Source organism: Mustelus asterias, chromosome 14 (assembly GCF_964213995.1).
Source record: "Mustelus asterias chromosome 14, sMusAst1.hap1.1, whole genome shotgun sequence".
In the NCBI taxonomy this organism is placed as follows: domain Eukaryota; kingdom Metazoa; phylum Chordata; class Chondrichthyes; order Carcharhiniformes; family Triakidae; genus Mustelus; species Mustelus asterias.
In genome coordinates this window covers 88,733,065-88,745,451 of record NC_135814.1, presented here as the reverse complement: position 1 = coordinate 88,745,451, position 12,387 = coordinate 88,733,065, and the positions used below count along the sequence as shown (strand labels likewise).

Below are 12,387 nucleotides of genomic sequence, written 5' to 3'. Positions count from 1 at the left end.
CAGTGCTTCAAAATTTTGAACACCTCTATTACATATCCTCTTAACTTTCTCTCTGGCAGGAGACCAATCCCACCTTCTGCTGTCTCTCCACGTAACTGGAATCCTTGTACCATTACAGTAAATCTTCTCTGTACCTTCTATGAGGTCTACCTTTTTTGTTTGGGGCACATATACCAGTGTATCAGATGCAAACTTTTCTTCCTCCCTCCACCCACCCAAAGGTTCTGAAGTGAGTTTGTAGGAAGGCTTAAAAGTCAATGAATTGAGTTAAAGCACCTATGCTTCCAGACTGTTATAGATTTGAACTTGCGTGGATTAGCCTATTTGTAATTATTCCAACTTGTAATCACAACAGGAGGCAAAACCTGTCTAATTACATTGGACTAAATTCCATTAGCCAGCAATAGGTTACATGACCACTTGCATCTGACCTGTAGATCAAGGGTGTCAAACCTGAATTCCTAATGGAGCTGATTCAATATCTTGGTACATGATGTGTGTCACATCCAGCAAAATTGATTTGGATACACCGGGATAAAAATTGGTATGTGCTTTGCATGTTATTTGGTATAAAACAGGCATAATGTACACCAATTTCTGAGGGCAAGATTCTGGGTAACCAACATGGTTATCCTTGCCTTTTATTTTTAGTTACTTCCTGGTAACTGTCTGAAATCCGTGTTGGATCGATTTCAATATGCAGAGACCAAGCAAAAATTGACCCCAGTCAAAGAACGGGATATTGAGAAGCAGCAATAATTGCAAGGAGCTCTTGGACTCTGTGGGCCCTATTTTTTAAGTGCTGGGCGGACTTGAAACTGGGAGTGTTTCAGATCTAACCCTCACTGATGGAGCGCCTGAATTGGACTTGTATAGAGCATGTCTGTTTCGCACCAATTCCGGATGAGCATACATGATGATGGTAAAGGGGCAGGTGCTGGTAAAGTTGGGCGTGCAGCCCATTAAGGCAATTTAAATGCATGCAAATGCATTTAGATGGCCGTTGCGGCCATTTCGGGTGCGGTCCCGATCACGGTCTTTTTCGGGCCTTGGTAAAGGGGGAATCGGCGCAGAGGTGGGTGCGGATTGCGCCACTCGCCTCACGCCCAACTTTACCAAGCTTTCACACCTGAAAATGGGCGCAATGCGATGGTAAAATCGGGCCCTATGTCACGAAGGTCAAAGCTAGTTCCCTCTGCTGCCTTCCTCCCTTCCACTAACCTACCAGTCTGAAGTTTCTTCTTGTTGAAGCCCAGAACCCACAAGTTACTCTAGGTTATCTCCTGTCATGCCCCCTCACCTCGTATTGTGTAAAAGACCCACCTCATGCTTTAAACTGCTGACCAGCCCACTTTCCTTCCTGGTCCCCATATTAGCCAATATTGTTCACTATTCAAGTGCTGTACCTCCTTTGTTTAAATCTGCCATCATCATCCCTCTCCTCGGATAAGACAACTGTTGACCATCCTATCAGCCTGTTTCCTTTTCCTCTACTTGAATGTGATGTCGCTTCCCAATTCGGTGCTTGGCTTTCTCAGAATTCCATGTTTGGATATCTTTGATCACGTTTCCACCGCTGCCACGGTACCGAAATGGCTCATGGAAGTCAGAAAAGATACTCTGTTTCTGTTTTTGACAAAGGTAAAATAATCTCCTTGTCTTCCTCAATTAGTCTGCCACTCTTGGCATGGTTGACCTCATTATCTTCCTCGCACGCCGCTGCACTATTGTCTAGGTGGTTGGAACTATGTTACTCGGGGTCCATTCTCTCTTTGTTCTTTCATGGGATGCAAGCATCGTTGGCAAAGCCAGCATTTGTTGCCCACTCTTAATTGCCCATCAGAAGGTGACAGTGAACTGACTTAAACCTCTGCAGTCCATGTGGTGTAGGTACACCTACATTGCTGTTAGTGAAGAGAGTTAATGGAATTTGATCCAATGACAGTGAAAGAACAGCGGGCCAAATATAGTTCCAAGTCAGGATGGTGTGTGGCTTAGAGAGGAACTTGCAGGTGGTGGTATTCCTATACATCTGCTGCCCTTCTTCTCGGTGGTAGAAGTGATGGGTTTGGAAGGTACTGTTGAAGGAGTCTTGGTAAATTGCCGCAGTGCATCTTGTAGATGGTACATACTGCTGCCATAGTGCTTCGGTGGTGGGGGAGTGAATGTTTAAGCTAATGGATGCAGCGCTAATTAATGGGCTGCTTTTATCTGGGATTATGTTGACCTTGAGTTTGTTGAAACTGAAATCATCCAGGCAATTGGAGAGTGTCCCATCGTGTTTCCTCTGGCTTGTGCCTTGTAGATAATGGATAGGCTTTGGAGAGTTGAAGGTGAGATTACTTGCTGCTGTGTCTCTTGAAGCCGCAGTATTTGTATCGTTGATCCAGTTCAGTTTCTGTTCAAAGGTAAATTCCAAGTTATTGATGGTGGGGGTTCAGCAAGGGTAATATTGTGAATGCCAAGGGTGGTTATGTTCTCTCTTGTTGAAGATAGTCATTGCCTGGCACATGTGTGGCTTGAATGTTATTCGTCACTTAGCAGCCCAAACTTGAATGTTGTCCAGGTCTTGCTGCTTACAGACATGGACTGCTTCAGTATATAAGGAGTTGTGAATGGTATTGAACATAGGTACAGTGTCTCAAATGGTAACCTCGGGAACGAACCTGTGGTTGCCAGATTTTGGATCTTGCTGATTTCTGGCAAAAAAATTGAATCTTAATTCAATTAATAAGTGATGCATGAAATCAAGTGAAAAAGTTTGAATATTGCCTCTGCAGAATAGCATTGTCGAGGCTTATCCACTTTGTTAGCATCTGTGGCCAGATTAGTAGTTCTAGTGGGTCAGACAGTTCAGGTAGGATTGAAACAGGTAGATGGGCTAAGCTGGTATGGATGGGGTCAAGGGTCGCTCAGAACATGGGAAAAGATCAACCTGTGAAGTGATAAAAAGTTTGGTGTTCAGCGCCAAGGAAAATTGTCCCAATAAGTTACCGTACTCATTTAACAATAATTTAAATTGGTGCATGGCAGTTTATGAAAATTTTCAGTTAGCTAGGTATGAGACACTGTCTCTGTACTGTGCAATCATGATTTTATGATGGAGGGAAGGTCATCGGTCAAACAGGTGAAGATGATTGAACCTCGGACATCTAATTGTAGCCTGAGTATCATTTCAATTGCTTCTCTTCCTGCTGTCACACCATTGCCTCTGGTATTCCCTAAGGATCTGTCCATGAACCCTCATTCTCATCTACATGCTCTCTTGGTGACATCATGTGAAAGCACTGTTAGCTTTTGCATGTATGTTTATGGCATTTAGCCCTTCCTCTGCATTGCCTCTTGCAACTTTTCCAGCATTGCTAAATTATCAGATTGCTTAATTAACATCCAGTACCAGATGATCAAAAATTTCTTCCAATTAAATATTGGCAATAATGAAGCCATTGTTTTTGATCCCCACTCCTTAAAAATAACTCCATCCCTTTCCCAGATTAAACTTGTGTATTTGCTGCGTTGTGTCTTATTTGATCCTGAGCTTGTGAGTGCATATATGCCTACTTCTATCTTTATAACATAACCAGACGTTGTCCGGTCCCGGCTCATCTGTTGTTGAATATGTATACTTGCTCTTATTATCTCCAATTTTGACTATTCAATGCAGTTCTGACTGGTCTCTGAAAAACTCTGCTACCTGGTCCTTACCTTGCACCAGTTTCTGTTCCCTATCACACCTGACTGATCTACACTGGCTCCCGGTCAGGCAACACCTTGATTTTGTTTAATTTCTCATCCTTTTTTGAATCCCTCCACTGCCTTGCCCCTCCCGATTTCCCCCAATCTTCTCCAGCTCCTAATTCTCAGATATCTGTACTCATATAATTCTAGCCTGATAGACATCTTCAATTTCAATCATTCCATCATTGGTGATTGTGCCTTCGGCTCACTCTCTCTTTCTCTCTTTCTCGCACACCTTCATACCCATGCTGGTGTTTAGCCTTTGGGAAATAGTGGGGGAATTGGTGGAAGGATTTCCGAGCTGATTATCAGCCCGTTAAGCCAACAAGTCCTGACGTTGAACTTGAACCTGGAGCTTTTAGTCCAGCACCTCTCTGCATCTACCTCTCTTTTAAGATGGTCCTTAAAATCTACCTTTTTGACCAAACTTTGGCCATCTACCCTAATACTTCTGTGATACTGTGTCTGATTATGCTTTATAATGCTCTTGTGAAATTCCTTAGGATATTTTATTATGTTGAAAGCGTAGTATGAATACAAGTTGCTTGAAGGGTGACAATAAACTTGGCATTGAGAGTTTTAAAGGTGGAGAGAAATGCTGAGTCTGGGAACTCCAGAGTTTTTGTGGAGCTGAAGATACATTTATCAGTGATGAGGCTTGAGAAGTTGCAGGAGGGCAGTGCTGGTGGGATGCAAAGTTCTTGGAAAGTTGGAGAGCTGGAGGGGTTATACAGATGTGGGTGGTGGGGGCTCTTGTGCAAGGATTAAAACATTCTCTGGCAGTCATTATTTGACATCCTCAAATTTAAAAATTAACTGAGTAAAATTGACATATTTCTAATGAAGTAAACAATCTCATTTTGCTCTGGTCTCATCAGGAGTTAGAGATGGCCGTACAGAAGAGGAATGATATTATTAGCCAGCTGACTGATAACCTGCAGCAGGTTATTCGGAACAGAGATGAGGTCCAACAGGAGGCTTTGGAGTTAACTGATCAGATTCAGTCTTTACAGCATCAATTGCAACAGGTATTGCTTAAGAGATATTCTACTTAATTCCAACACTTTTTACTTGCAATTAATATATGAAATTGACTGACACTTGTCTTTGCTACTAATGCAGAACTTTTTACTGTTATCATTTACTAAGGAGCAGGACAGTGTTCTGCTTTGGATGTCCAAGATTAGCATCAAACGTTTCTCAATTTGATTCTTCATTATTTGAATGTATTGCAAAATTCATTTTGTTCTGTTGAAACTTTAGAAGAACAGTTCTACTTTGTTGTGAATATTTTGCTTGTTCACACCTGTGATTCTTGAGATTTAGGATCGGTTTGGGTACTAAATTTTAACGTAGTTCGTCATTCTTTACATGTTCACATCATGATATATATTTATCTTAAACAATCAAATTAACATCTATCTCATAGGAAACTTGCATGGTACTCACACCAATGTAACAATCTAAAAGGATTTATTTTTAAGTTTTGATGCTGCATTGATTATTGCATGTGGTTTATTTGGTGTAATATTGATTTGCATTGCCATCAGCAAGATATTTCCCCTACGTAGTAAAAGTTTCCTGAGGTGGTGCTCAAAGGTTATTAGTAGGTTTTAAATGAAGTCTTAAGTAGGATACAGATTTAGGAAGGAAATTCCAGAACTTCAGGTCCTGATAGCTAAGGGAACAACAGGCAATGAAGGGGTAAAGGAAACCTACCTCTTTGGCTAAGTTTCTGGTGAGCTGTCCTAGCAGATTGGTGCCAAATGTTGTCTGATGATCACTCCTATAAAGCACCTTGGGATGTTTTACTGCATGAAAAGTGCTATCCAAATGCTCATTGTTGGTCACAGATCTAAAGAGGCCCGAATTGAAGAATGGCAGAATTCTCTCAAGTTTGTAGAGATGGAGGAAAGTACATAAACAATGAACAAATTTGGTCACCTGGATGATAATTTTACATTATTACATTGCTGGCTCAGGAACTCGGGACTCCAGTAAACACGGGTGATGTGTGAACAGAACTTGGTGCAGTGGAGCTTTGTGTGAGCTGAAATTTATGGAATGTGGAAGATGGAGAGTGGCCAGGAGAGCACTGAAATAGTTTGAAAGTAACAAATGCATGGATGAGGGCTGAGGCAGGGTGGAGATGGGCAGTTATTTCAGGAGTTGCAGTAGGCAGTCTTGTTGATGGAGAGGGAATGCTATTGGAGGCAAAGCTTGGGGTCAACTAAGATGCCAAAGTTGTGAGCAGTCTGTTTCAACTTCATAGACCTGGGAGGGCAAAAGTTTGGTTTTCTTAATTCAAGGAAATTTCTGACCATCTAATACTGATTTGCATGACTAATCTGATTCAGTAGAAAGAGGTGGTACATCTAGATGGCATGTATATATAGAACATTACAGCACAGTACAGGCCCTTCGGCCCTCGATGTTGCGCCGACCAGTGAAACCAATCTAAAGCCCATCTAACCGACACTATTCCAATATCATCCATATGTTTATCCAATGACCATTTAAATGCCCTTAATGTTGGCGAGTCCTCTACTGCTGCAGGCAGAGCATTCCACGCCCTTACTACTCTGAGTGAAGAACCTACCTCTGACATCTGTCCTATATCTATCACCCCTCAATTTAAAGCTATGTCCCCTTGTGCTAGCCATCACCATCCAAGGAAAAAGGCTCTCACTATCCACCCTATCTAATCCTCTGATCATCTTGTATGCCTCTATTAAGTCACCTCTTAACCTTCTTCTCTCTAACGAAAACAACCTCAAGTCCCTCAGCCTTTCCTCATAAGACCTTCCCACCATACCAGGCAACATCCTCTGAACCCTTTCCAATGCTTCCACATCCTTCCTATAATGCGGTGACCAGAACTGTATGCAATACTCCAAGTGCGGCCGCACCAGAGTTTATGACCTCCTAGCTCCGAAACTCAATCCCTCTAACAATAAAAGCTAACACTCCGTACGCCTTCTTAACAACCCTATCAACCTGGGTGCCAACTTTCAGGGATCTATGCACATGTGAAACATATGTGTTTTTGGACGATGTCACTGAGCATGATGAGAAATTGGAAGGAGCCAAGTACAGATCCTTGGGGTCTGCAGCAACAAATTGGAATATTTTATCTGATAGGAACATAATAGGAGTTGATGTCAGCCATTTGGTCTTTTGACACTTAAGCATCCACAGCTCTTTGGGTTAGAGAATTAAAAGGATTAACTACTCCTTCAGATGTCTCCCTCATATGAGACCTAAATGACAAATCACTTGTTCTGACATTCTGTTCTGGGATTCTCCAGTCAGGGAAAACATTTCCTCTGCATCCATGCTGTCAAACACCTTCAGAATTTTGTAAGTTTGAATTAGATCTCCTTTGATTCTTCTAAATTCCCAGAAATATAGTCATAGCCTGCTCCATCTCTCCTTGTAGAACGATTACCGCATCCAGGAACCAGCCTAATGAATTTTACTTGGAGGGAGTGCAATGTTCAAGTCTGATTCGGTGTTTAACGTTTTTTCTTGGGTAAAATCAAAATGATACAGTACTTCAGCTTAACCTAGCTGATGATCTGTATAACTATAGTAAGATTATACTCTAATTCTTCTGTAACAAAAGTGATTATTTGCTCTCCTAATTGCTTGCTGTACCTGCTTGTTAGCTTTCTGTGACTATTGTACAAAGATACCCAGGTTCCTCTTGATGCATTCATTTCCAATCTCTCAACATTCAAAAATATTCTGCTTTTGTTTTTTTCTACCAAAATAGATGACTTCACACTTACCCATATTGTATTCCATTTGCAATGTTTTTGCCCACTCACCCAATCGGCTTTGTATTCTCTGCAGCCTCTTTGCAACCTCCTTACTGCGTGTTTTCCCACTTAACTTTGTGCTGCCAGCAGATTTAGATATGTTGCACTTTGTCCCCTTTTATGTAAGTTGTTAATATAGATGATAAATTGTTCATTGCACAAGTACTGATCATTGTGGTACCTTGCTAGTTACCGCCCACCAATGTTTGATCATGTACAGGTTAGGTGGATTAGCATGTTAAATACGTGGGGTTATGGGGATAGAGGGGAAGGCCTGGGTGGGATGTTCTTTCGGAGAGTTGGTACCTACTCGATGGGCTGAATGGCCTCTCTGGTTTTTTTGTTCATTCAGTAACTAGTCGTCTTCCATGAGGGATCATAGGTTGGGCTCTTCTCTGTTGGAGGGCAAGAGAGAGAGATGGTTATATAGCTTGAGGGGCACCACTTTGCATTAAGCAAGGTGACAGAGCTCCATGTACTATTACAACTGGCACATTAACCAATCCTCAATCCATATATATTTACCATTATCCCATGAACCTTCATTTGTACAATAAACCTCTTGTGTGGCACATTAAATATTTTTGATAATTCAAATGCATGATATCCATTGGTTCCTCCTTATCTTACCCAATTACTTAGAATTTCGAAACTCTAATATTTGTGAAACCTTATATTCCCCCTCATAATTCACTGCTGACTCTGATTAATCATGTTATGATTTTCTAAATGCTCGCATAATGGCATGGCTCAGGTTAGAAACTTCAAAGTGTTTTATGAAGCCCGCCTGAACCATAAGTTTTGCTAGAATTTGGCTAGGATAAGCTTGAGATCTTTCCCTTCAGGCGGATTCAAATGACCCAGTAGGGAGCTTTTATCAAACAAAGTTTATTTAAGAATATTAGTTAACATGTATAATAAAATTAGCAAGAACTTTTATCAATTACAAACACGAAACAAAACAACCACTATAATGTATAACTCTTAATGAATATCTTTAATGTGTTCCAATTAAATCCAAAATCCAATAAACAACACCCTTTTAAACAGATTTATCACTGCACAGGCTAATGCTCACTTATTGGAATGCAATTCCAATTGAATGCTGATTTCAAATGATCTTGAAAACTCAGAGCAGCTTGTAGTCTTCAAAACATAGATTCTTTACTGCAGGATGGCAAACAAGATGCACACTTTCAGCTAACTGGTAAAACTTCCAAAATAAAAACAGAGAGAAACTTCTTTCACCTATGCTTCTTTCAGCCAAAATGAAACTAAAATCAACCCTTGTCACGTGCCCAGCACAGTTTTTTTTTCTATTTCTCCTCCCATCAATGACATCACTTAAGGCTGTGAGCTGCAGAGATCATGATTTAAATGGAACACTAACGTCATAACAGGTTCTAGCAATTTGCTTTCTACTGATAAGCTAACTGGCCTATTGCTTCCCATTTTCTCTTAACCTCACTATTTCAGAAAGGAGGAAATGTTTGCTAGTTTTGCTACCCTCCAATCCTCAGCAATGTTCTAGAATCTAAGGAATTCTGAAAGATAATCCACTATCTCTGCAATTGTCTCTTTTAAAACATTAGGATGCAGATCATGAAGTTGGCAACTTAGTTCCATTTATTTTTTGTGGTGCTATTACGTTATTTATACTGATTTATTTTAAGTTTGTCATTCTCACTGGAGCCTCAGTTCCCCATTATATCTGTTGACTTGGTAGAAGACTAATACAATATTTGATTGTGTGTCATTTCCGTCTTGTCTACAATAATTTTGTCCGTCTCTTGTCTCTAATGAACCATTTATTACTTTCACTAATCTTTGTGTTTTAAATGTCAATACTTCCATATCTTGTTTTAATGTTTCCCAATCCAACTTGGCCAAATCTCCCCTCATAGCGCTGTTTTCTTAAATATTGGAAGTCTAAGAGTTGTCACTGAAAGCTAGTGAACAAAATAGTGGTTGACAAAGGCTAATAGTAAGTGGGACTTTATCTCCAAGAGGGTTTGAATACAAAAATGAAGAAATTACAGCTGAGTTGTACGGGTCATATCCCATCTGGAGTAATGTATTCCATTTTGAGCACCACCACTCGGGAAAAATAATATTTGCCTTGGAGGAGTATAATGCAGAAGCACCGAAATGAGACTAGCGTTAACATTCTCACGGCAGATTACAGCAACTTGTATCCCTTGAGCTTTGAAAGGCAAATTGTGATCTTATTGAGATTTTAACACCATAAAGGGAATTGATGGGATAGATGTGGTGAACCTGTTTTTTCTGGTGGGCAAATAAGGGAGCCCAAACATAAAGTTAAAGGTAGGCTATTTAGAAATGAAAATCAGAAGTACATTTTCACAACAATGGAATCTACAACTCTCGGTCATTTGAGATTTTCAAGGCTGAGACTGATGGATTTTTGTTATGTAGCAGAATCTCGGGTAATTACAATCACTCTCTTTTATAAAAGAGTTTGAAGAATAACGAGACACTGATTTGGTCTATTTATGGCTTGGGACCAACACATCATAACGTATTGGGACCAGCCCAAGATCAACACATCAAAACCCAACTGGTTCTCTAATGTCCCTCAAGGAAGGAAATCTGCCATCCTTACCTGGTCTGGCCTATTGTGACTCCAGAGCCACAGCAATGTGGTTGACTCTCAACTGCCCTCCAAGTGCGACTAGGGATTGGCAATAAGTACTGGCCAGCCAGTGACGCCCATGTCCCAAGAAAAATAACATGGTATGAACTGGTTACAGGTAATAGTGTGCTCAAAATAAGTGCTCCATCTTGTGTCTGGTTACAGAAGCACTGAATTTAGTAAATAGAGCTCTAGAAATTGAGAGCAATGTGGAAGATCCAATTTAAAAACTGTGGTTTCTGTCACTGGACTTGGTGTATTTTGGTGTTACCAATGGCATTACACAGAAACTAGTGGCATTAGCGTACCAGAAATCTAATATGTTTCAGATTTTTGGATTGGTCCCCCTTCTCTATTTGCAGGAGCAGAAAATATTTAATTGGATGAGGCTTTTGTGAGCCCATTGTTAAACTCGATTAACATTACCACCTGGCTGTTATACAATTATGGAAATTAATTAACTGATAAATCTGCCTTTAGTAATTTCTGCTGAAGAAATGTTCTCATGATTAATTTTCAAATGTAATATTAACTTACAGGCAAGTGAGATCCTGAAAAACAAAAGCCCTGGATTTATGGAACTCCTTCAGGCCCAGCAACAAATCTCTCTGTTCCAGCAGAACCTGAAAGACCAGAGTGAACACATGGAGACACTTGAACAACGAGCGCGTGATCTAGAAGTCCAGCTGGAATATTCCGAACAAGTGAGCAAATGGCTGAACTTGTTGCAGTGATTAATTCTCTGAATAATCTGTGTTTCTACATTTTTCTATCTCCAAGCATGCCTTATTTACATAGTTTAGATATTGGGAACCTCTCCAGGAAATGCAACAAGATATCCTGATTTTAATAAAAGCAAATGAAGAATTGAGGTCCACTGCTAGAAGCAGGGTGTTCTAGAAGCAAACTTGGATAGAACTTTGGTCAGACACTAGGAGTACAATGTGCAGCGTGGTTTTCATGTTATAAAATGTTTCATGTTATAAAAAAGAATATGAAGGTTCAAAGACTATTTGCAAACATTGATGAGACCACACTTAGGTTGATGTGTGGAGTTTTGGTCCTACTTTAGGAGGGGATATGCGAACATTGGAAGGAGCTCAGGTTGTTTCCTGGTATGAAGGGACTGCCTTATGAGGACAGGTTAATCTGGTTCAGTACGACCATGACGATTATCGGCCTTGAATCTACTTTGCAGTCCACTCCCGATATTTCCTGATTCCCTGGGAAATCTGTCCATCATATATTCAACAATAGAGCATCTGCAATTGTCTGGAGTAGAGAATTCCAAAGATTTGCAAATCTCTTGAGTGAAAAGATTTTTCCCTATTATTTTCAGTGCTGAATTATCAGTCTCCTGAGACTGTGGCCCTGTGTTCTGGTGTTCCCCAGCCAGGCAGTACAACCTCTCAGCATCTACCCTGTGAAGCCCTTTCAGTATGTGTCAACGTATGCCATGTTTGTGAACACAACTCCTCACTCACCCGAAGAAGGAGTGAGACTCCGAAAGCTTGTGCTACCAAATAAACCTGTTGGACTTTAACCTGCTGTTGTGAGACTTCTTACAATGTTCTGAAAGGGCTTGCACAGTATGTTTTTTTGAGATCACCTCTCGTTCTTTTAAATTCCAGTGTGTATAGGCCCAATTATTCAGCTTTGCATCATTTGAACCCTCTAACCCCAATCATGTGAGTCATGGCTGTGCTGCCAATGCAAATATATCCTTCCTTAAATTATGGGAACCACAACTGAACTGTATTCTAGCTGTGTTCTCACCAAAGCTCTGTACAATGGTAGCAAGACTTCCTTGTTTTTGTTCTCAAATCCTCTTGCAATAAAGGTATACTTGCCATTTGCCTTCCTAGTATGCTAAATCTGTGTACCTTGTATGAGATACTCTGAACGTCAACATTTAGACGTTTCATGTCTTTTAAAAATATTCTGCTTTTCTTTTCTTACTCTCAAAGGTCCTCACATTCCACTTCATCTGCCATCTTTGTTGTCCACTCAGTTAACCTGGCTATATCTCTTTCTGTCCACCTCACAGCTTACGTTCCCATTGAGCTTTGTATCATTAGCAAACTTCAATAGGTTACCCTCTGTTTCTGCATCTAAATCATTAATATAATTTAAGTTTGCAAATTTACTCACGTGAAAATGCCCTGTTTATTCCTA

General features: G+C 40.5%; 1 protein-coding gene across 13 annotated transcripts in view; it reads left to right on the top strand.

The window, feature by feature from the left end:
• pcnt (pericentrin) overlaps window positions 1-12,387 on the top strand; it is a 215,747-nt gene that overhangs the window by 42,006 nt on the left and 161,354 nt on the right. For 11 of the 13 annotated variants that reach the window (XM_078228839.1, XM_078228838.1, XM_078228832.1 and 8 more), the window contains exons 5-6: window positions 4,617-4,766; window positions 10,752-10,916. In XM_078228839.1, coding sequence (XP_078084965.1) covers window positions 4,617-4,766; window positions 10,752-10,916 — 315 coding nt within the window. The remainder of the gene's footprint in view (window positions 1-4,616; window positions 4,767-10,751; window positions 10,917-12,387) is intronic. The other 2 variants (XM_078228833.1, XM_078228840.1) reach the window with 1 other exon arrangement.